This window comes from Phaenicophaeus curvirostris, chromosome 5, assembly GCF_032191515.1.
Source record: "Phaenicophaeus curvirostris isolate KB17595 chromosome 5, BPBGC_Pcur_1.0, whole genome shotgun sequence".
In the NCBI taxonomy this organism is placed as follows: domain Eukaryota; kingdom Metazoa; phylum Chordata; class Aves; order Cuculiformes; family Cuculidae; genus Phaenicophaeus; species Phaenicophaeus curvirostris.
Window position 1 is genome coordinate 16651356 of NC_091396.1, and position 25088 is coordinate 16676443.

The following is a 25088-nucleotide window of genomic DNA, read 5'->3' on the forward strand; positions in this document are numbered from 1 at the left end:
ATGTTGCAGTTAAAGTGAAATGAAATCAGAGAAGTTGAGATGGCTGCAATTATTTTTAGTCAGATGGAAGCAAAAAGAGACCTTGCATTGCACTCAGGCAGCTGCTACTTCCTTAGTAGCTTTGCCAGTCAATAGGTGTCTCTTAGAAAATAGAGTGTCTACCTGGTACTGTCTGGAGAGGGAATGGGGACTGGCAGGGTATCCCGAGAGGAAGGTTCTCTGTTGGCTAACAGCTGTCTTCCAGATTATTTTGCCAGAGCTTAGATGAGGCAGTAAAGCTTGCATGGCTAAAGCATATTCTGTAGCTAGTGTGATACCAGGAAGGAATATGGCCCACATTTGTGGATAAATGAGTTATAGAAGTAATAGGCTATGCACAGCACTCTTCTGTATCCAGAAAAGAAGGGCTGAAGGACAAGGAGAGAGAAATTAGGGATTCTGATTGGCTACTACAGTCTAGAAAGGAATAGCACTACCACTAACTGCTATTCAAATTTCCCACCTCTTCAGTTTTTCTCCAATAGCTATTGCTTTTCTTTTCCTTATGCATGCCTTAACCTTTACCTCAGTCCATGCTTGTATACAGTGTCCCAAACTCCAGTGAGACACACCAGAAAGGTCAGTTCCTACAGTTCCTACAAGAAAGAGAAGAGTTGCTGCACCAAACTAAGTGGATTATTTACATCCCCATCGGAAATCCTTTAAAGAAAAATCTAAATTATCTTCTTAACTATAAGGCTTGTTTAGGAAATCTAAACTTTCAATGAACATATAGACAGCAATCAATATCAATCCTTGTGTCTCTCAAGACCTGGAGAAGCCAAGGCCTGAGGAGTTCTTCAGAAGAAGAGCAGCAAATAGAACTTTTTGAATTTCTTGTTACTAAGATCAACATATTTATGGTTTTAATTTTTATTTTGAATCTTCTACCTTTAGAAGGAATTGCTGCCTCCTGGAGATGTGTACTTCCTGTAGAATCATAACTGGCTAACAGACTGGGGAACACTGCTGCTGGGACCAGTCATTTTAAAAAAAAATAAAGAGAATTGTATTTATCTTGTCAAACCATGTAAAGGCAAGATTGAGTTCTAGAGCAGAAAGAATATGCTTTCTAAAAGAAAAACATAATCAGTTTTATTCCCTAGAGTAATTAAGTATGCTGCATATAGGAAATGAATTAATTGTGCAAGTGCTCCATTATGATTCCCTCTGATAATCACTAAGAAGCACAAGCACATCCTCCATTATCTCCTGCTTTCCTGAGGTGCAGGGATTAGACGTCTCTCAAAAGGACGTACCATCTTGAAACTACAAGGCAAGGCTGGTCAAATCATTGTGGTAGATAGGCATGGTGAGTATTCTTGTTACAGTGATTTCTTCCCCCATATCAGTTGTTAAGTGTCCTGCTTCAAGTGCCTTAGTGCAAAGAAGCCAGTGACTGAGAGCGAAGAGCTTAGTCCTAGCAGAAAAACTCAGCACTCTCTGGTTTGTGGAAGATGACAGCATAGCCTGACAGAAGCCCCGTACAATGTGTTTACGGCCCCTTCTGCAGTGCTTGCAGACACAGATTGAGTCTTGCATCTAGTTAGGCTGATGGCACAGCAGCAATGTGCCTCCAACAAGAAAAAAACCCGAGCTGGTGTTTCCCTGCTTGTGACTTGCTGATTTCCTGTTGAGGTTCTGGACAGTTTGATTTTTTTCTGATCAGCTGCTTCAAATCTTTCTTTATTTCCTTGCTTTGGCATCACCTGAAGGTATGGGTTCTGTGGAGATACAAGGCAGTAATTTTCTGCCATGCCCTTGATATGTTTCCCCCTCACCCCACTGTCTTCCTGCGTCCTCTCTCCCTGGCCACTGTTATTTCTTGCCAAAAATGAGTGGGTTTACAGTGACAGTTACTTTGAGTAACTACTGCAGGAGAACCATGTATAGTGTATACTTCAAAGGAGTAATGTGCTTAATCTCTCAACTAGCAACAGAGGTGACAGGTACAGCTCCTTACTGAGTCACTTAGGAGAGCCAAAAGAGAGAACAAACCCACATCATCTCTGACAGAGAATATTGTCTGTGAAGCCAATGCTTTCCTGTACTAGTGTGCTTTGGAGTTACCCTGCTCTGCAGCAATTAGCAAGGAGGACAAGTACAGAAAATAACAGACGATTGCTTGTTTTCATATCCTGCAAAGCTGTTGCAACAGCATATACCTGTGTAGATGCACTTTGGGAAGTTCCAGATCTTTAAGAAAACTGAAGTTTTCTATTTTAAGAGAATAGATTATTCACCTAACCTTTTTAAGCTGTCAGCTATACAATTGACTATTGCTGATGACTTCCTTTTGAAGTAGATTGAATCTAGTACATCAGTTTTTAAAAGGATCTATACCTCCCACGGGGTTTATTGCTGTTTGTTGATGTGGCTTCCTTGCTTTTTGGATCCTTCTTTTCTCAGGGAGCAGAAGTACTGTTCAGGGCAGGCTGCTGTTTAACTGAGGAATTGCAGATGGAAGCATTGTACATGAGAACTATTAATCAAAAGAGTGATCTGCTGGGGTATCGTTTTTGTTCTTATCCAAGTGTGTAGTATTAAAACATGGAGGAAAAGTGATACCAGTACTTCATTATTTGGTTTGTAGGTTATTATTTCACTTATTAGAGTTTAATGAGTATAAGAGCTTTTCCCAGTAGCATCAGGAAGCTGTATAGCACTGACTGTTAAAGTGGTAGATAGCAAGGAGTTTTTCAAAAATAGATTTTAAAAAATATTATCAAAAAAACCATAACCGGGGAATTTTTTAAAAGGATGCAAGCAAGCTAGGCACTCAGCTCTCATTGAGAGTTGAAAGGCCAGGATAAGAATTTGGCCAGCTAAGCCTCAGCATGTCTTAAAGGACATTTAGGGCTGTGGTGCCACAATAAATAGCAGGTTGTTGCCAAAACATCATTTCCAGTTGGACAGGACAAGTAAATTAACAATGATCAGAGTGCGTCAGCAGGCGTTAGAATTGCAAGTGCAGAGATGCAAATTCAGAGTGAGAGAGTTCAGCCATGCTAGCTGGGAAGTGAACTGATAATTTTTTATGTCAGGTTTTGTTTCTTCCCAGGCAGATGTCTTCCTAGCCTTCTTGCCATCTTGCTTTTCAAGCTCAATTGCTAGGTGTTGCTGCCAAGATGCTTGAAACCGTCCCGATTCAACCACAGTGGTTTGAGTACAGCAAATAGGATGTGAAATCCACCAAGAGGAGTCTTAGGAAAGCTTGCTTATCTCAGTGTCTCAATGCTGGACACCAACACTTAAGTGATTCAGTCTCATTTATTCCTTGCTTTTTGCCTTTTTGCTTCCTGACATTCTTTGCATACCTTTGTAAAAGGCAAAAATGTTTAGCATAAGGCAGGTATTTGTGTGGGAGAACAATGGTTATATGTCAGGCAGGCCAGTTGTGCTCCAGCCAGTAGTTTGATTACTCAAATAATCACTCCCACTTTATTACACTATTGCCAAATGAAGATTTCTATGAAAATAATCTATGCTTCAGTTCCATGTGTGAAATGAGTACAGTAAGATATGTCTACAGCACTTTTAGGGGCAATCTCTGCAGTGAAGCAAGAGTCGAATGACCCTGAAGACTCTGATTACTCTCCTAGGATGTCCATAACTGGTCCTTTCCTGATATGCATCACACTTAGAAGACACCTGTATCATTTCTCCACATTATTATTTACATATCTTGGAGGGACTTGCAAAAGACATTATAAAAGCCCAGCATTCAAACTGTGCCTGCCCCCCACCCTGGTTTGTAATTTCAGAAGAAAGGGAAAAGGAGGCTCAGTCGTTTTGTCAAAAATTTCAACACATTTAATTTTTAACCTTTTAATTTCTTCCTTCTTTAGTGGATATCTGTCACTTTGGGATTTGAGCAGTCATCCATGACTCGAGAGATGGCAGTCCTTAGATGTAGAAAACTTGGTACTCTTAAAGCATCAGTGGCTTTGCAAATGGTGTCAAAGAGCCATGTTTTTGCTTAGAAGTGTTTTAAGGTTTCAGTTCTTAGAGGTGGCAGGATGCGTTGAAGGAGATCACAGCAGATGTGACTTCTGGACAGCATGAGGTGACCAGCCATTCTCTTTTCAGCAGCTCTTGCCAGAGGTCCCCAGTCAAACACACACCTGCTGGTTTCCACCAGACAGGCGATTCCATTCATTCATTTAAGCAGACTCAGCCACTGTAATGTTTTGTAGTACAAGCTCAGAAATTAGGTTGGTGTTAATTCCATTTGGATTGTATGATGTCATTTTGGAGACTTCAGTGGAATCACTTTCAATTACTATGTAAGTTTTATATGCTGAAAAACATGTATGCATTTCTTTAGTGAGAAGGGTGACAACAACAAAAAATTGGCAGGTGGCAAAACGGAAACCTTTCTGCCAGCTACACAGGCTGCCAGCTGCTTCTGGTATTTCCCGGAATCCTGCCAGTCACTGCTTCCTCTTGCTCTAAATGCTGCCTCAGATCTCTGTCTCCTGGGTGGAGCAGCTGAGCTATGGTTGTGCCCTTTGGTAATCCCTGCAGAGACTGCCTGTCATGAACATCGCTTTCCTCCTGCCCTTTCTACATGTCTAAGTAAAACTCTGATGTACATTTATTGTGCTAGAGCCCTTTGTGACCCATGACATTACTGCTGGCTGAAGCCTAGTGATTACATGGGGCCTTGCATTTGTGAGCTAAGCCATAGCACCATGACCTCTTCTCTGCTCCCACTGAAACAGAATCCATTTGTTACTGTGCAGAAGATGACCTGTTTAAAAGGCTCTTGTCTCTTTGAACTTGAGTCACTTACAAAACTGTTCTGTTGTGTTGGAAGTAGCTCCAGTGCTGTAGGTACTTTGGAGGTCTGTGAGGCTTTAATACGTATTTTCCCTTCAATTAATATGTAAAAGATTTCCACCCACCTGCCTTCCCACACAGAGGAAACTAGCCACTGAATGAGCATAACAGACTGAAGGTGTTGCTCACCTCCAAAAGTTGTTTTCAGTTACTGCACTTTTAAGCTTTGTTGAAAGTGGGGCAAAAAGACCACAAAAGCTTGTTTGCAATTTCTTCTCTTTACTAGCTCCCCCCATGTCAGAAAAAAATTGTCTTTCTTCTTCCCCCTCAGTCAAAATAAAACTATCTCAAACCTGACCTAACCAGAGCCAAGTTAACTTTCCTCTTGTAAAAAGTGACATGTTGTCTTTGAATATACTACCTGCTTATGTTTTACCCTCTATCTGAAAGATGGCTCTACCAGCAGCTCAATACACCTTTAAGTCCTTGTAAGGAACATGAAAGAAATAAAAGGGGGTGGGGGGAAAAGTACTGTTTAGGAGTTCACAGCAGCCCCAGCCAGTACCTCCTGTAGCTAAAGGCTGTGGAGAGCTTGTACCAGCAGAAACCAGGTTAGCGCCACACTCAACATCTGAGACTTTTCTGCATCTCTTCTAATGGTATGATGGTACCCAACTGCAGTATTTGTCCACTTTCTGCTTTTTTACCTAAGCTGCTGCTGAGGCTAGTGTAGCATTTGCCACAAACTCTTCAATTTGCAGACTGACACCCCAGGAAGGTCCTCAGCACTCATGAAAACAATATTCTCTTATTGAGAGATAAACCTTTCCATGAGTGCAATACCTTTCTTGTGGATTGCTCTGCTCTCAAGATGGATTTCTAATTTAATGTCCAGTATTTATCATGTCTCTGATGAGCACAGGCAAAGAGCCTGAATGGCATGCTGTAATCTTCCATTGGAACTAAGAACATATGAACCAAAATAGATTTGTACCAAATGATGTTCTGTTACTGCTTTTGTGAATATGCAAAAAAAAAACAACCCCGCTCTTCTGCTATCAAGACCTCTAGTCAATCTTCTTAATTTTGAGGTTGTTTTAGAAGTAGTAGAACTGCATTTGTTTTTGGGACAACACTGTACATTGTGTTCAAGTACAATTTCTTCTGCCCTTATTCCTCTGTTGCAATGTAAAAGGGACTGTGGTCCTGCTTTTTGAGCTGATCCTAAGAGACTCATCTCTGAGTTTCAGTGGTACACAGAAGCCCAAAGGACCCATTTAGGGTCAGAAGAAGCGGTGTAAATAAGAGCCAGAGCAATGTCAACCAGAAGGACTGCTTTGGTCTTACATAGTTTCAGGGCACTGAGCAATGATAGACAAGGACAGAAATCCATTTGTCATTCTGTGTGAGTCACAAAGGTTCCAAAGGCAAGCAAGACCACACAGCACCTCAGCCTGAAATCATAACGCAGAGAGCTTGCTCTCTTATGAATGACAATAGTAACATATACTTTCCTTGCCATTTTACCTGTCTTGCTTACTTAAACAGAATCATAGAATCATAGAATAACCAGGTTGGAAGAGACCCACTGGATCATCAAGTCCAACCATTCTATCAAATAGCAAGCTACCAGACTTGGTTTTTGCTCTGTGCTTATACAGTACCTTGTACAGTGGGGCTCTGTTTTGGACACTGCTACTGGACACTAGCTAAGAAATGTCCTGCTTGGTCAGACCAGTGATGAATCCATGCAACCCAGTATCCTGTCTCCAGTAGTAACATTAGGAGATTTAGGAAAAGCAAACAAACCTGAGTAATATTTGAGGTCCTTTCCCAGCAACCACAGTCATTGATTAGGGTTGTTACAGACTCATCTCTGCCTTTTCCCTGTTAATGGACACATTGTGCGTGAATTTGCCTACCCTCTTTTTGAAACTGCTCAAATTGTTTGCCTTTAAGACCTGCTGTGACTACATATTCCACAAGTTCATCGCCTGCCATGTAAGAAAGTACTTCATTGTATCTCTTATTAGTCTTAGTGATCCCTAGTTTTAGATACAATTTAGTGAACAAGGTTTTCATTAATTTTATTTCCAGGTAGCCTTCTCCTCTCTCAATTGAAAAAATCTCAGCTTTTTAGGTCTCTCCTGTTGAGGCAGCTGCGTTATCATTCACACTGTTTTAACTGCCCTTCTCAGTAGCTTCCCTCAGCCCACTATGTCCTTGCAGTGCTGAGGGTGGAGTGGCACGTGTTAGTCAGGGTGTGAGTGCACCTGGGTTTTATGCATTGGCAAAATGATGCTCAACATTGTTCTCAGCACCCTTTCTGATGATGCTCAACCATTTGATGCCTCTTTTGGCTGACATAGCGTATTGAGCTGATGAATGAAACTGTGAATAACTAATGAGAAGATATTGCGGTGATCAAGGCTTGCTGTGGTGTGCAGTTAAATATAGCCAAATTGGACATTGCTCCAAATTGGACAGCTTTGGGTTGCTATATTTTTGCAGTTTCCCCTTTCTCTCTGCCCAGAACATTAGTACTGTATCTTAATGTCTAAACTAGAGTACCCATAAGTAATATGCCTGCACATTCTTCCTGGATTTGTGTGTAAGAGCCCAAGGCAACTTTTAAATTTAGGTCTCTTGTTCAAAAACTTGATTATAAGGATGTGGAAACATTTCTCTGACGCTTCCTTTTGAGGAGGTTTTATGACTCAGATGCACAAATTAACTACCAGATGAAAGTATAGCAGAAGCTTTAGCCCAGGAGGAACACCTACCCAGTTTTATAATCCTGTCACATATATAGCTTTAACAGAAGCCTGTGGAATAAACAAAACTTACCTATAAAAATGATTAGGCAACAGCAATTGTAATTCAGGGAATTTCTGGCAGATTGGTAACAAGCTGTGAAGAGCCTGTGGCCTGAAATGCAATCCTGAGACTCTAATTCATGGGAAATTATTTGCATTGTGATGATTATTGCTGATGAACAATTAACAACTGGAAGACTAAAAATTTGGCTTTTGATTTCTCTTTTCCATTTTCAGCATGTGCAGTCTCCAATTCCGGCATGAATCACAGCTTTTGCCATCCAGCTCTTCCCCGAGATGAGCATGGCTAGCAGTCAGCCAGAGCATGCTACAAAGAGCAGAAGCATTGATCCAAGGAAGCAATCAGGTACAAGTGTGATTCTTTCTCCACAGAACTCTCCAAATCTAATCAGGAAGGCTTTTTCATTTTGAACACTCATCCCAGAATCTTAAACAATCTGGAGGAGACAAACATTTCATCTGAATCTGTACATACAAAAAAACCCCATTTGATTGCTAATAGTTGGGGGTTTTTTTTCAGGGAATCAAATAGAAATCCCACTTCCGTTTCACGTTATGAAATAATTACACTTTCTAGTGCCCTATGTTTCTTGGCACTTCTTTTGTTTTGGTTTTGTTTTGGTTTTTTTTTTTCTTTTTTGTGGCCATCTTCAGTGTATCTGAGCCTATTCAGGTGCCTATGAATCTTGGTAGCTCACTGCTTCAGTGCAGACAGAGCGATGCTGTTGATTGCATGCTCGCCGCATCCAAGATACATCTCTGGAAAGGAGTTAGTCCTTTCCTTGAAATCTGGGAACAGTCAGTCAGAAATTACTTTAAACCAGAAATAAACCTCCTATGCTCTCTGTGTCAGTTTAACCTACCAGGTAAGAAATCCTACCGATTACTGGCACTAGTTATGATTATAATTAAAGATCAACAGTAAGGTAATTTTATACTGCAACTCTAGAAATACTCTGCTTAAATACCCCTACAAGAAAATTTAATACAGTCCTCTACTTATTTGGATGCTCCAGAAAAGAGACTGTCATAGGCTACCTGGTTCAGGTACATATGAGTAGCCACAAGTGTTGCATGAGAAAGTAATAAATCACAGATTCCATGTAGCTTGTATGCGAGAAGCCCCACCAGCTATACCGGATCCAGACAGACATGGTGTGATGAAAGAAGTTTAGCTTCCTGAAATAGCGATGTAGCTGCCCAGTTGCTCTCTGGAGCAAGTAATTAGCATAGGCTAAGAAATACAATGCCCCTTTGCTTCTAAGTTGGGTTATGTGGAAAGAAAAATGAGTGAACTCGAGAGTCCAGGAACATGTAGAGTCTGGTGGTGGCAACATCACCTTGAAAGTACTCACAAATTTGAACAGGTCAATATCCCACTTTTTGCTGTCTCAGTGCATTTTTTATTTTATTTTTTTTTTAATTTCATCCCTCAGGGCTGGCCGCCATTGCTGCTTCAATCAGTGGAGAGATTCCCACGGAATTTCAGAGGCAACAGGATTAGTTACTAGGTTGTACTGGAAAGGTGTGCAATTAAGAAAGCCACGTTGTTGGAGCCACGGATGACCAAGTATGATTGCTCAAGTGGAGCTGTGCAGGGCAGCCCTGATCTGCCACCAGGAAGGTGGTTGGTTGTGTTTTAGGAGCAAGTGAAACCCAGCCTGGCCAGAACCTGCAGTCTGGCGACTTAGACCCACCAGGGCACCGCCCCACCACAGGAGCTGCAACCAGGAATTGCTTTTAAGTCAGAGCCGTAATTTCCAAACGGCAGCGTTTGAACTGCAGAAATTATCTCAGCGTAACAATTGCACTGCAGCCAGGGACGCTTCTGGCAGGTGTGTGGTTTACCAGGAGGAATCTTCAGCTGGAAAACAAGTCTCAGGTGCTTTGCACTGAACGGGAAGTGTAGGAAAGGTGGTTTTATTATTATTATCTGGGTTTTGTATAGCATTTATCTCCTTATTTGGATGCACTCTTAACAACGTTAAAGTACTTCTCTGAACCAATTATATATTTCCTACAAATCTTATTGAGATGAAGGGACGTTTCTAAGTTTCAGCCTCCCAAACAGGAGGGTACGCACACCCCCTTATTCTTGTGAGGCTTCCCATGAACTCCTGTAGAAACAGTTGCTTCCGTAATGCTGCGCACGTGTTTTGAGGGCTCAGAAAAGACACGGAAATCACAAACAGGTGAGCTCCAAACTTTGGAGAGAACGGGCTGCCGTAATTACAGATCTGCTGCGTAAACTGCCGCCGTCTCTGGTTTTCCCAAACTCGAGATGAACGAGACGCGAAACAGAGCATTAAGCCCGGGAAGCAAGTTATAAAAGCGACTGCACTTGATGATGTCGCGTTCTTCTTGGCGATGCTGGTGAAAGGGTCCAAAGCGGCGCCCGGAGAGGGGCAGGACGTTCTGGGTGGCCGCGAACGGCGCGAGAAGCGGCGAGACCCACGTCCGCTCCCCCGCGGGGCCGGCGGAGCCGGGGGGAGGCTGCCGGGGGGCCAGCGGGAGGGCAGGGCGCGGCGGAGGGCGGCTCCCTCGCTCCTCCCCGAGCAGGAGGGCTTCCCCGGCGGCGGCTCCGGCCGTTCCCGGCCGGCAGCGCTAGGGGGAGCGGCGGAGGGAGGGACGCCGGGCGGTGCGGGGCTGAGCGGCCCGGCCATGTCTCCGGGGGAGGCGGCGTCGGGCTGAGCGCTCTGCGGCACCATGGGGCGGCTGCCCTGCCTGCTGCCGCCGCTGCTGCTGCTGCTGCTGCTGGGCCAGGTGAGTGAGCGAGCGAGGGCGCCGGGGGCGCCGTCGCCTCGGCCTCCCCCGCCGCCGCTCGGGCTCGCCTGGCCGCGGTTAGCCGCCCTCGGGGGCCGCGGGCAGAGCCGCCCGGGCTCCGGGCGCCCCGCTTCGCCCTTTCGAGGCGGAGGAGGGGGGCAAAGCAAACCCGCTCTCGTCGCGGTCTGGCGAAGGCTTTCACCCCGCGCTTCTCTCGGCGAAGAGCTTCCCAGCGTTCCCATAGGAACGGCTCGTGGCCGCTGCGAGCGCCGATGGCTTTGGGGCTCGCCGAACTCTTCGCTTCCCGCTGCGCCTGCTCGGCCGCTCGGGCTCGGCTGCAGAACCGCGGACCGAGGCGCTCGGGGGTCGGTGACAGCTCCGCCTGGCCTGTCGCTCCGGCGGCAGAGCTGCACAAGGGAACTGTGCCGCCGCTTTAGGTTTTTAACTGTTTTTTCCTTACTCTACGTTGACACCGGCTTGTGATGGCAGCCGACGGCTACTGCGAATCTTTGCTTCCTCCTTTAGTGTCTCATTCGTTTTGGGGTGTCTTGTGCCATTGTGTTGTTCCGTCTCTGCTGTTGTACCGAGCCGAGCTTGAAAAATCTCCTCTGAGTAAGAGCTAAGACTGACTCGAGGCTCAAAGTGCACCAAGCCGAGCTTGAAAAATCTCTTCTGCGTAAGAGCTAAGACTGACTGGAGACTCAAAGCTCTCCAGCGTTTTGGAAAAGCTCGGGTCAGGCCTGGATTGGCCTTGGGGGGACAGCCTCGCGGGCTCGCCCGGGCAAGAGGAGCCTTCAGTGGGCATGTGGCTGGTGCTGCCTTCTCTTCCGTGTCGCAGAGGAGCCTTTGTGTGAGGATCTGCCAACTATGGTCTCTGTAGTGTTTCTGTTCAAGCAAGGCACGAAATCTTGTGATGTAACAATCTACTTGTCCTCAAAGTCTGGCTTTTAATTGGAATCTAGCATGATAAATAATAATAAAAAATTGTGGACCTACTTTTCAATTACTTGTAGTTACATTTATGTTTTCATGATCTTGGGGCCCAGCTGCGCATCCCGCTGACTCCCTGTTGGACCCTTAAGTAGGTCCTGTCATCCCCGGGTAGTATTGGAGCTCCCATCAGCGTGCTACCGGGCACAGGTCAGACCTGCAGATTTTGATGTGGCTTATAATTTTAGGTGTGAGCTCTCCAGCTCATGGTGTCATGGTCTGAAAATTTGGAAGACTATAGTTTTGGACAGTCTCAGTTGTGGCTTTAGGTGTACACATACATGCGCAAGGAAGACTCCATTCACCAGGCATATTAACTGGTGCTGGCTGGGACCTTGCAGAGCTTTGAACATAGGAACGCTTGCTTGATTTACAGAGAGAGGTGGAGGGAAAGGCCCCTTAGGAGCTTTTTCCCTGGGGGAATAGGATGTAAACTGAGTCCTCACTGATGATGTGATTCTGTGTATCATCCACTAATTTGGAATTGCTAAATTCAGTGTTGCTACTTAAGGCAGCGCGTGAGAAAAGTGTTACGCTTATGTAGCTCATTAATGTCAGCAATAAGGATGCAGAATAAAGTCTTGCTGGGAGGGAACAGTTGCTCTAAGCACAATAGTCTTGTTGCCTGCTCCAAGTAATGTTCATGTGGTCTTGTCCTCTAAAAATCAGGATGATCTGTGTTAAGGAACAGTTTTCCTCTCCGTAGTGGGTTCTTTGCCCAGGTTGAGGCAGATGTCAGAATTGCAGATGTCATTTGTGGTGTGGCATGTGTGCATCTACAAGGACATGGCCTGGGACTACCTGTTGAGGTATTTAGCTGGTATAAGAAGATGACAGCAGCTGGCATGGCCTTCAGGCATGTGGCATGAGCTGGACTTTGTGCCTTGCCAGTAAGAACTGTTGCCCTTTGCTTACAGTCTCCCTGACAGCCCACGAGAAGAAAGGCTGCAAGTTGGGTGGAAGTGGGTCTGGGCTGGATCTGGCCTCCGTGTTGCTTTTCAGATGACTGTGGGGCTAGTAAGGGGATAGCGCTCCTAACACAGACAGCATTGTCAGCCTGAACACATGCAAAGGCTGGGAAGCATCCCGAGCTGTGGAATTGCTGCATCACAGCAGCCCTTGGGTGGTGTGATAGGCATATGATTTTTCTGTGGCATCTTTGAGTCAAAGATAAGCATCTTCCTTATTTTTAATGAATTGCAACATAGTGGGCAAAGTTGGAGTTGTTAAAAAACAAACCTTGCTGCATGTTTTTATGGGAGCTAGTGATTTGAAAATGATCATATTAATGATATGACAACATAACATCTACTACTCGAGCAATGGGCTTTTAAGCTCCAGTGTTTGTGTGCTTGTTTTGGTGCTTAGAGTTCTAAATGCCTTTTATGTATACCTAATAGCTTGTTCTCACAGCTTATTCCATGTACAAAACTGTATGAGTCGATTACATAGGATTATGACTTAATTACTGATCTGAATTTCCAAGTGAGGAGTTTAAATGCAGCACCATCGTGTGAAATGTGGGCTATATATTGGTCATTGTTAATTATCCTTTTTGATTCTTCTCTTACATGGTACAAAATTTTATTTTGCGTAATTATTCTGGCTGATCTTCAGTACATGCAGAAAAAAAAAGTTAAAAGTGAGTACCACTTAACAAAAATATTTCGCAAATACTTTGTGAGATATAGCTTATTTACAGCTTTAAAAAAAAATAAAGCTTGAGAAATGTGAGGCTCCCTTCCTGCTACTGTAAAAGCACTTCTGGGGTAAAATCTTTGATGGCCACCGTTAGAAAGGCAACTATGGGCGTCAGTGATCTGGAGACCTGAGCAGGCCTGGACCATGCAGTAAAGACTGGAAAGGGAAGCTGTGGCTGTGAATGGAGTTAGCTTGTGTTGGATGAGCTCAGAAATATACTTCTCATCTGTCGGGAGAAGTAATTTTTTTGTGTGACTGTTAGTGGATGATGAAATGCAAAGGTTTTCATTTTTGCTTAAAACCACCATACAGGTTAATTTCCTGTGCTTGTTTCGTTGCAAGAACACACAACACAAACACCTTCTGCAGTACTCAATAGATGCTTTGTTTTCAATATGGCATGGATGTGCATAGTGCTCCCTTAGCTGCATAGGCTGACTGCACATTGCAGCACACTCGGATGGTTTCCAGTACTTTGATTTTAGTCTCCAGCCAGCAACAAACAACAAAATATCATCTTCTGCATGTTTGAGATCAGAATTCAGACCTACAGTGGAAATGTTGTCTGTGCAAACAGCCATGCTATTATTAGTACTTCCTCAATTATGTGAGCTACATGCAAGTCTCTGTTGAGGATTGTCATGGCATGTTAATATTTTTGGTTGGAGTTTCTAAATATGACAGACAGAAATTGCTACTTTTTAAAAATCTTTAGTTCTTTATTGTTTAGGGCATAATCCATATAATTTGAATCTATGTATTCCCTTCTTCCTGCTAGAATTACAGTGTATCAGAGACTGAGTATTTCAGTGATGTTAGAGTGGCTGGGAACTGGGAATTTGATGTTTGTAGGTATGAAGCCTGTCTCATGTCATTTAATTGGTTCTTTTGCTTGCTTGAAAGAAGATTCTCAGTATGAGCAAAGGAGAGAAAAGCTATTAAAACAGTCAGTTTTCTGTACATCTGGTTGCCAGCCCGATGAGACAGCTTTTAGTTAGACTCCAAAATTTGTATGTAAATAGTACCTTGAACATCATGAAAGATCTCTGGAACTGTAGGAGGAGCTAGTTAAATTGTCTCTAACAGGGGGCCTACTGCTATGTGGGAAGGGGAGAGTGAAAGAGAACCCTTCCTTAAATGGAGCCATCAGTAGATTAACTTCAGTGGGAGTTGACTGTGCAGGGAGGACTTCAGTTGTGGGGGGAAAAAGACAAGTAAGCGTAGGTGAGCATATGCTGATATGAAATGGTAGAAAGCAGCGTGCAAGGGGAAAGAGTGATCAGGCATGTGCAGGAAGAGAATAACAAAACGGATGCACTGCTCGGGAAGGCTGCACCGAGGCTTTTCTCTAAGTGCTTTCCAGCTGTTCCCAAATCTATCTACACATAAATGGGCCTCCTGGGACTATTAATCCAAAATTCCAGGAGAAAATCCAAGATTAAATTGGAAAGGTATTTCTGTAATCCAGCAAAGAATAGGCATATATGTGGTCTGACCAGAGCTGGATCAATAAACTTGTGGCCTCGTTTAGTCATCTTCTTTGCCATTTATGGGTATTCAGTGTAAAAGGCAGGGCAACATAGAGTAATGTCCATATCTTTTTTGTAAATGTTGTTAATTGGCACATCACTGAATTTAGTCAAGGTTATTTTCCTGCCATCACTGGGAAATTGGAAGAATCTCTTGGTATTAGAAACCACACAGTCCAAATGTCACTCTTCTCTCTGCGCGTAGAACCACGTATGAAGGCCTCTTTCTCCACCTGTAGAAATGTAATGGGAGAAGAGGAAACCGCTTTTAGCTGCATCTCAGAATAGAGGAAATGGTGCCTGCAGCTGCAAATGGAGGAAGGAATGATGTTGGCATCTGCTGTGGTATCAGATCTTGGCTTTATATGGTGCTCCGAGCCCAGTTGGCTCATGAGGGGAAGAGGGCTAAGGCTTCTGTTTGACCAGACTCCTACTTTGGGAAGGAGAAGGGTCCACTGAAAGGATTACCTTTAACCTCTCCTACCTAATGCCTAGAAATCCCTTTCTCTCCAGTGCTGTCCATCTCCTTGTTCTTGGTTTACTTTTCCTGTTCTTCTTGTACCTACCATTTGTTTGATACGCTCATGACTTTTCTCATTATTTTGTACAGTCTTTGCCAAAGTAAAGGAGTAAAAGAAATACCTAGTATGTCATTGGTAAGTTTCTAATGCATGCAAAGTTTTTGTTGTGTAGTGCATCTGGTGTTCTGCTTTAGAATGTGAGGTGTTTTTTGGCTGTTGAGTTGAATGTTTCATTTATTGGAAAGGCTTTTTTTTTTTTTTTTGTTGATTGGTTTGGTTTTGTGATGTGCAGGAGAATGCCATCTACATACTGTAGCACTATTTTCTTGTTTACCATGAGCCACATGGACCAGGGATTGAGCATAAGGAATAATTTGTGTGAATTTCATTCATATTTCCTTCACTGAAGGCAAGAAATTTCTGCTTCTTAGACAAAAGCATCAAGTAAAGACTTGAATGTTGGGCTTTATTGTAAATTGTAGTCTGGTAAGCAGATGCAGTCCATGTATCCATGTTGGAGGCTGTGGGTGTTTAAAAGAGTGAGGGTGACATACAGTCGTGGCTCTGCATAGGTTTCTTGTGCCCTAAAGCTGCTGATGCTCTCTGTCCCATCACAGCCCAGGTAAGAGAAGGGACTTAAGTGCCTGGGAATTTTTCCCTGTTAGGATTTTATATTTTGTATCTAAAACACAGCTGGCTCTGATTAGGTGCATTCTCAGATTAATTCCTTACTTCCTTTTGGCAATATTTTGATAGGCTTTTTTTTTTCTCTGCCAGCTTGTGAGAATTTGGGTTTAACCTGGTCTGAATGGGAGTGCTCCCTTAATAGATCCTGTTTCTGCAAACCAGCTTTGTAGAAGCCCAACCTGTCCGTGGTTACTGAGGCATGGTAGCTTGAAATATTCTGATGGGTTTAAATGCGTATTTAAAAAGCCTCTGGTTTCACTAGTTTGATAGGATGATTTTTTTTTTTTTTGTAGTATGTCTCAAAATGAATCATTTATGGTAGATGAGTGGTAAGATAGGGAACTCCACATACCTCTGTGAAGACTCTTAGCCAAGGTTACGATGTTATGTGTCTTGCTCTGGTGATGGTTTGTCTCTGTAGTGCGAAATGGCTCTGGAAGATGTTTTCTCACAGGAGTGGCTGGTAGCTTTTGTTTCTGCATTCCTTGTCACGGGGGAGCTTAGATCGAGCTTTCTCTCATTATTTCCTCCTATGTACTTGGATTCTGTTAAGTTAGAGCATTTTTAATGAGGTTCCTTGTTTGTTTTCTTATATACACGCATGAACAAGTCACTGCTGGCAAGTCTATTTCTATATATCTACTTTTTAGTCCTCATTTTCGAATTACAGCCTCTGTCCTTGGAAATAGAGGACCCATGTGAAGGGCAGGTGGGTGCCCAGCTAGAGGGTTGGCTTGGGAGAGCTATATTGCTTTGTGTGACAGGAGGATGCTGCAAAAGGATGGGTCAGCAGACCAAGGCCAGTGAAAGGTGCAGCTTCGTTTTTGAGTAGGCCAGCCTACGTATTCAGCAAAGCATGGGACCATCTGTGATACTGCAGCCTATGAAAGCTTCCTGCTGCCTCCCTCTATTGTTTGATGTGCTTGCAATGTCAGTAGTCCTTGCAGATAAATGGCAGTTGCTTTTTGCAGCTTGTCCTCCCCAGGGTTTCCTTGTGCCCAAAGTGGCTCAGTCAGGTGATTCTCAAGGTATTCCCTTGAAAATCTGAACTTAATTTTCCTGTAGATGCCATGATATGGAAAGGCAAATGGGAAAATGGCAAGAGTTCATTTAGTTGCCTTCATCTGGCTGCAGCCTGTATCACCTCAAGGACAGATGACTTGTTAGTTACGGTCTGAATTTGTAGTAAGAGGATCACATTATTGTCTATTTGTCTAATCTTGCTCTGCTGCTTGTCTTTGTGCAAGGTGGCCTATCTGTTTTGAAGTGGAAGGGGTATCTACAATGGTAAATAGTGTCCAGCTGAAAACAGAAGATGCCTCTACCATTAGTCACACCTGAAACTGGAAGAGTAGCCCTGGTTGGAAAGGGGATCAGTTTTCCATGCTGGCAGGGATTTGAGGCAAATGACCTCTCTCTGAGACTAAAACGTAGGCTGAGAAGGGCTTCCACCATTGCCCTTTGGGATGTAGGTGAAGGAATGGTATGTTAGTAGTTTCACTACAGCAGAAAGTAGCAATGTGGAACCATCAGAAGAGATTGACTCAGCCTTGCTAATGATTTTATTACAATAGTAGGCAGACAATGGTTTCACACCACTGTGAAGGGGAAAAAATGGGTGCCTGTGGCTGGCATCAAATGTACATATGCAAAATTACATTGTATTAATAAGAGTTCAGGGCTTTCTTCTTTTTTTGTGATCCTACTCAGTTGTTTTCCCTGATTCTGCTGGAGCTTTATATACACTAACAAATGCCTCAAACTAAGGAGGAATTAAAATGAATGGTGATAAATAGATAAGGTTCTCTTAGGTCCTCAAATCTTGTTTTCTTTAATTATTTTTTTCCGGTGAAAGCAGATATGGGAATTCTAATGTCTTCATGAGGCCACACATCTTACAATCACTCATTTATAGCCAAATATAGATTTGGGAGATTGACAGCTCATGGCTTTCCTGCTACATGAATTGTGCTTTCTAAATTCTAGTGTTCTTTTGGTCTCTTTGCTGCACCAGCCACTCCTTCCACTACCGGGCTTGGAGTTCAATACCAATAGAAATGTACTTGTTCTGTTGTAGTGTTACTTGCAGAGGAGGCTGTGCCTGGCTCACTGAGGTCTTTTATTTCACCTTCTATGGTTATATACTTTTTTTTTCTAAGAAGAAATGCAAGAAGTGTAGCCTTGATTTCCTTTCCACAGGCTTTGCAAATGTCTGCCTTCAACAAAACTGCAAAAGAAAGAAAAACCAGCTCTTTCTTTGAGGAAGTTCATTATCTTTGGTTCAGTTTGCATAATTCTTTGAGGGGAATTCACCTCTAGGGTCTAGTTCCGTGCAGGTGGGTACTGGGGAGAAATAAGCAGCCCAGCTCTGAAGTCAGGATCTGGCCTTTTTAGCTGTCATACTGTGGGTGCCACAGACAGGGTCCTGGTATTTTACACTCAGAGTTTCCAATAGATGTTGTATCTGACAGCTGGAGAAAGAAGACTGACCAACTCTCACATGAGATAAAGGGGCAGCATTAACATCTGCAGAATGAAAATACTTTGCTTCCTTTTTCAGTATCTCTGCAGTTCAAAATCTTATTTCTGGAAATATTTTTGACATGGAAGAAAAAAAAAGGGAAGACTTTTATTGGTGCTACTAAGTTGAATGTGTTCACTCAAATGGTCAATGATAAATGAAATGTATTTCCACATGCATGTTAAAATAATTGAAGCAATCTGTGATTACATGAAAAACATTGGTAGGTATCGGTATTGTGAATGTGTTAACTGAAATCCAATTTTAAGACATAATTATGGGAAAGGGCAAGGCTGTGAGATCTGGAATTAGATCTGTTGCCCCTTTGTCCTTTAATCTTCCTAACAATGCAGGTGATTGTATGTATATAACAAGTCCTAACAATACTCTCATTTGTCCCTATTAAAGGAAAGAAAACTTTCCTTTGTATGTAACTTCTCAAGGACTCGCATTTGGAGATGTTAATTTCTTTGGAGATACTTACAAATAAAATAAGCTGGCTAGCAGCAAAAAAAATTATTTCTTTTATGTATTTAATCCATTTGGAAACAGGCATCTTTTCCAGCTTAGCAGTTGCAGATGAAATATTGTTGTAAAGTGTTTAGCTATTAAGATAAGACTTTAATGGCTGATGTCCTCCAGCACCATGTCAGTACATTTTTTTCTTCTTGTTGTCTTTCTCCAACTGTAATGTTTTGGGTTTTTTTTTATTATGGCTGAAAGGTAGTTGATCTAAAATACAAATGTCTTAACACAAGCTATTTTTATGTGGATTTGAGGCTATGTAATCAAAGTGTAATTGCTTCTGCGCTTTTATTGTGTGTGCCTGATTCCTGTGACATTGTAGTTCTTGATCTCTGCTACACACTTGTAGGAAAAGGTCTACGTTAAAGAAGCTAACAATTAGCTCTCTATATTCATGAAATTGAAAGCTTAAAATGCTTGAAAAAAAGAGCTAGATCATTAAACAACTTTATAATCATAGGCACTGAATTTTTTGGTAAAGTAAAAAAGCCCTCCTAACCAGGCATTGGAGGAGCTTTTGATGATTTAAGTGTATGATTAGTTTACTGTACTCTGTATGAAGTAAACTTTCTTTTCTTCAGTATTTCACAAAGCACTGACACTGCTAGTGAGAGTGTTTGTGTGGAGCTCTAGCCAGCAGCAAATATTTGCAGGTGGATGGAGTATCTGGAACAGCCTTCAGCGGTGCTCATTTCCTAGTATTACAAGTCAGCTGTCCCATATGGGGTTTAACTGGTATTGAACTATTGTCTTCTGACTCAGTCTTCATACTTTTCAACGTCTGTTCAATGGTTTCCTGGTTCCGCGTGAGGAGTGTAACACTGCCAGAGGAGTGAGCAGAAGGAAAGAGCTTCTAATTATTTACTACAGAGCGTACCTTTCCCTTTTCCACCTCAGTAATCTCCTGGTAATGAAGTGTAGTTCTCTCTGTGGTGCAGTTGGTTAGGACTTCATCTAAGAGGTGCAAATGAAATAGTAGTTTTCTAAATTTCTGAAAGTTTAAGCAGTCTACCACTGCCCCCCCCAAAAAAAAAACAAACAAAAAAGAACCAACCAAAAACCACCACAACAAAAAAAACTAAATAAAAACTCCCAACATTTCTTCTTCCCATTCACTTGTGCTGTTTTGTACTGTGACTTGAAGGAAGGGTCTGCTGTTTCTCCAGCAGCAGTTCTGGGTGATTCACAGAGCATCCTAGCAAACCCACTGCCCGCTTGTTGCACTGTTACCAAAGTAGTTTCTGATATCCTTAACTGTGCCCCACAGGTTATACTTACGTGCAGAATTCTCTGCAGTGTATTGATGGTTTGGCTTGTAAGCAGTGTGTACAGTGGTTCTTCCTATACTGAAGTTTAAGGCTGTTCACAACTGACGCAGTTGCTACTTCATATTTATTTTCTGGCTCCTCTTAAATGTAACAATAAGTTGCAATGCCTAACTCTGCTAAAGACCAGTTACTGTAGATAATATAAGTCCCTGCACTCCTATTCCTGCTACTCTAGTTGCTTCTGCTCTCTTTGGAATGACTTATTAGTTTATTTTTTTTAAAAAAGGGTAGATGGAAAAAACCACAGATAATCTTATTTGCAGACTTTTAATCAGAGTCACTGCTACATGTGGTATTTGTCACTAATGTCTTCAGATTGCATCAGAATTTATTCCAGCTACGTTAGTCTGAGATTTGCATTAAAAACTGATCAGCTGAACATTTTGCTGCCTCCTGTAGAGATGTGTAGAAAAGATTGGAGATAAGATACTGCCAAACTTCAGTTTCCCTTTTGAGCCAAGGCCTGTTACTTTTTGCTGTCCTGAAGTCAGAAGTTTGCTGCTCCATCGTTCAGAGTTTCTGTAGGATTTCTGAAAACTTGCTAGAGTTTTGGAGATTAAGGTATTGACTGAGAAATTCTAGGACTTGCAGGACCTGCTGCCTCTCAGGTCTTCTCTTCTTGCTTCCTCCCCCATGTTGCACTCATGCTTTGTGACCCGGAGGTTGTAAATGCCATGAGATGTTGTGCATTTGTACATGGATAGTACTAAGGAATCTTGATGGGGTTAGGACCTCTGGCAGTGACTTCAAATAAGAAGTCTTTCTCAGTCACCAGTGCGTTGGGTAGTCAGCGTGGTGCCACACCACATCCATCTCCACCAGGATTTACTTCGGCTCACCGACTGTGTCAAAAATGAAAGCTGAAGGGGAAAAAAGCTTCCCTCGCACAGCTTCCTGTATTTTGTGAATACTGTATTCCTTTTGGGTCATGAATGGGTTACAAATCAGACAAAAGCTGGGTTGTGGGGTCTTGTCCCTTTCTTCTCTAAGTGAATTGGTTAATTCTTGGTGGGTTCATAGATGGAAAAGTCATTCCTTACGTCAGGCACAGATGGGGAAGGGTTTCTTGTGCTGTGAGATAGACATTCACCTCTAGACAGAGAGCAGTCTGTGGTAAACCACTCAAGTACTCGCCAAAAGAGGGTAGGAGTGTTACAGAGGCAGTACAAAACCTTGGCAGGCATTTCCGTGAATTTCATCCTGGATGTTCGGCATGTCATGGAGCAAGTCCAAATTGTGAAACTGCTACTCTGAGTGAATGAAGGCAGTGAGAGGGATTGAGATGCTAGGGAGCAAACTGTACCTTCAACCCTATGAAGGAATGGCACAGTCTTATAATGGTGGAAAACACCCATTATACTTAAATGGTGCAAAAATCAATACGCCAGTAAAATGTCTGCATTGTATATAGCTACCAGCAAGGCTGTTCAAGCTCCTAACTCTGTGTATTGTACATAACTGAAACAAACCCAGTTTATTGCCTTTGGTTGTGCAGCAAATGCCTCTTTTTGCTGAGGAAGAAAACCTGCAGTTTGTTTCTGGATGTCCCAAAGTGCAGTGGCTGCAATTGTTCATAGTCTGTGGTTTGTATGTATTGGGTGGTATTTGGAGGAATCTAATTTGAGGTGTTTCCATCCTTGCTTTAATGTAGTGAAGGGAGCTAAACAAGAACTATGTGTGGGTGCAAATAAGGGAGGACATGGAAGAGCAGGCGTATGAGAGGTTAATTGAGTTTGGGTTGTAAGTGTTCTTTCATCATGTCCATCGTTATGAAACCAAAAGTGAAGACAGGTTTCTAAAGAAAAGGAAATAGGTTGTTGGGGGAGGATGATGAGTAAACACAGAACGTACAAGAGGAGCAAGACTGCTGCAGCCTACGTAAGTTAACAGCGTGTATCAACTATTGAAACAGTGCCCAAGTATGTCCTGTTTTATTGCACAGAGTTGAACTGTATTTGTCTCTGAAAAAAACCCTGGCCAATCTACCTCCTTCTTTTTAATTAGATCCTCTTGGGATGAGACATCCCTTCCTGAAATGAGAGAAAGGTAAAATTCACCCCCAGCCCTCGGCTGTGATAATGTGACACTGTCCCCTGTAATTTGAATACTGTTTAAAAGTGATATAAAGCATTCCTGGATGGCTAGCGTTGAACTTTGTAGGCTCTTGCTATGTGAGGTTACCAGCAGTATGCTGCTTACAATGAGGTAATAATAATCAGTGTCTGCTGATGGTCCAAACCATGATCACCCAAGAGCTTAAGGAGTGAGCCTGCCTGATTCATTTGCTGTACTACACAGCAGCTAAGTCCCCAGTCTGTACAGTTACTGGTATTGAGGGGCAGATGTGATAGGTATTGCTGTTTGCTTATACATATACCTCAGGGTATCGCTTAAAGCTCCCCAGAGAAGAGTGGGGTTACCTTGCTTGTTGTGAAAATGCATATGAAGGCGGTCTATGTTCTGAAATGCCTCAATGTGTGTAATTTTTAAGCATGCAGATATGCAAATGCACAGTCTGTATTTAGGGGACACTTATATGGCTGCAAAATCTCTTTAGAAATCTAGGAAGTGTTGGGGTCAAAGCTGCCCATTTGACTTTAACCTGCCCCTTTCCAAAGGATGGAGGCAGGGCCCAGAGCGCATATCCTTCTCCCCTTCACCATGGGTAGTTGCTTTTGCTTCATACCAGCCCCCTCATTGGAGGGAGCTGTTGTTTTGCAATGCTGCATATGTTCTCCTCTGCTCACATTCTGCAACGGCTCTAGTAGGCACGAGTCAGTTAGGGTTTTATATTTTGCTATCCCACGTGTTTCTGATGTGTGTGGGTTTTTTCCACAGTGATAGCAAAGGTTGCCTTAGTGGAGAGAGGAAGGAAGGGATCAGGTGAAGTCCATTTCTTGCCAGACTGTAAGAAGCAAAGAAGGCCACTGGGGTGTTTAGTAAAGGTGTAGCAACACATTCTCCCTCGTTCTCATTTTTTCAATGTTTTGAAGCATTTGGGCTGCAATTTTTCATAATTAAGTAAATATATTTAGTCAGATGCTGGCACATAGTCTTAAAATTTTTCCTCCAAACTGAAGCACCTGGAGTGACTTATGAGCAGACGAAAAGGGGCCTTCTGTTAGGAAACCCTGGACGATGTTATGTTACACCATGTGCTATTACCATTCAGACTTCTCATGTAACTCCTTGGCCTTGACTTTTAGAGCATTGTTGCTTTCCTCTCTTTCATACAAAACTACTCTTCCTACTTTTCCCTTTTGTCTTGCTGCAGGCGTTTGTCCTCAGCCAAGCTCCGTGGTTTTGGAAGCACAGAGTGTATGAGTGTCCTCAGTTATAGCAGCCACTGTGGCCATGCTTTGGTGACGTTTTTGAGTGCACGTGAGAGGTGCTGCCCCAGCAGAGCTGTGCCACAATCCAGTGTTGCAACCTTTTCTTCCCCAATTCTCCCTTCTTTGGGTCAAATAATCCTGTTATAATTTAAAATAGGTGAAAGTTCACCCCTTCTGTAAAATCTTTGTTTTCTTAATGCAGGTGTGGACAGACTTTTTCATAATGTTCTACTCGTTTCTAAATCAAATGTATTCAGTTTTCTTAGGTACTCTCTGTGTCCTCTTAATTGCAGTTTGTCAATCCTTTAACTGCAAATCTTTCCCTGAGGGCCCCATCTTTTACACATCTCTTCCATGCTATATATTACTTTAGAAACATGACTGTTGTCATATTTTAGCATTTTTTACCAATATATGAGTGTAATTTATCTTTTAAAAAGTCTATTTCTAAAATTCAGTGCTGTTCTTTACACCGTTCTTTCTCCCCCTTTCCTTTTCTGCCCACACCTCAGGTCATATTTTAGATAAGTGAGTGGAATGGGTTTTAGTAATGAAGGGTCAAGCAGACTGGTAGGTACAGTGATGATGGGGAGGAATAAACACCTGTGTAGTACAGTGACAAAATAGTATTTTTTGCAGAACTTGGATTGTAATTGCATTTGGTATATGGTGCAGCTTCTGCACAAATTTTGTTATGCTTGCCTTATTTTTTGCACACACATCATAGAATGGCTTTCTTTAATCTGTATTTATTTAGTTAGCCTAGGAGGAGGAGGGTGTTTTAATTGAAAAGCAAAAATTCCTATGAACCATATGCCTAACTTTTCAGTCAGCTCTAATTAAATTTTTTTCCTCCCTGATTTTGAGTTATTCCACCTTTGTGTGTGTGAGAACTTGTGTGGGAGATCCCCATTGTTGTTATCATGTCGTGATCTTCTGGTTCCCTCTGTGTAGACACGTTACTAAAGATGTGATTACAAACATGCTCTTTATATGGACGGCGATTGTGGTAGGTTAAATATTTCTGTTAGACTTCTGGTCAGTATTTCAGGGTGATAATGAAGATCAATGTATTGATCTCCCCATGGGAAACTTCTGTTCATAAATGTGGAGGACAAAGCATGAAGATCTGAAGTTACACAGTGAACTTGTGACACACAGCTCTGGCTTTCTGCATTTCAGTGCTGCTATCTAATTGCAAGATGATCCCTACTCTTGTTTTCTCTTTCTGCCAGAAAGACATGTTTAATACTAGTCAGCTTTTGTATAACTGTAAGATAAAAGGATACTTTTAGTACCATTAGCCAGTTCAAATATGTATATGTGTGTGTATATATGTGACTGTGTGTCAACACATGTGTATATATATTTATGTAGAAGAGGAGAGAAGAAATGAGCCTTTAGTGTGAAATACATTATTTTGGTATTTAGTTTTATTTGTTTGGTGTCAAGTAGTGTTTGAAAGAAGCTAAAGGAAAAGGAACTGTGCGTTGAGATAAGCAATAGGATAATAAAAAAAGAAAAAAAAAACAG

The 25088-nt window shown here is 42.5% G+C and overlaps 1 protein-coding gene across 1 annotated transcript in view; it reads left to right on the plus strand.

Moving 5' to 3' along the window:
• Positions 1 to 10349: 10349 nt before the first annotated feature.
• Positions 10350 to 25088, plus strand: part of PTPRJ (protein tyrosine phosphatase receptor type J) — a 74031-nt gene continuing 59292 nt past the window's right edge. The window contains exon 1 of the mRNA XM_069857725.1: positions 10350 to 10421. Coding sequence (XP_069713826.1) covers positions 10365 to 10421 — 57 coding nt within the window. The 5' untranslated portion in view covers positions 10350 to 10364. The remainder of the gene's footprint in view (positions 10422 to 25088) is intronic.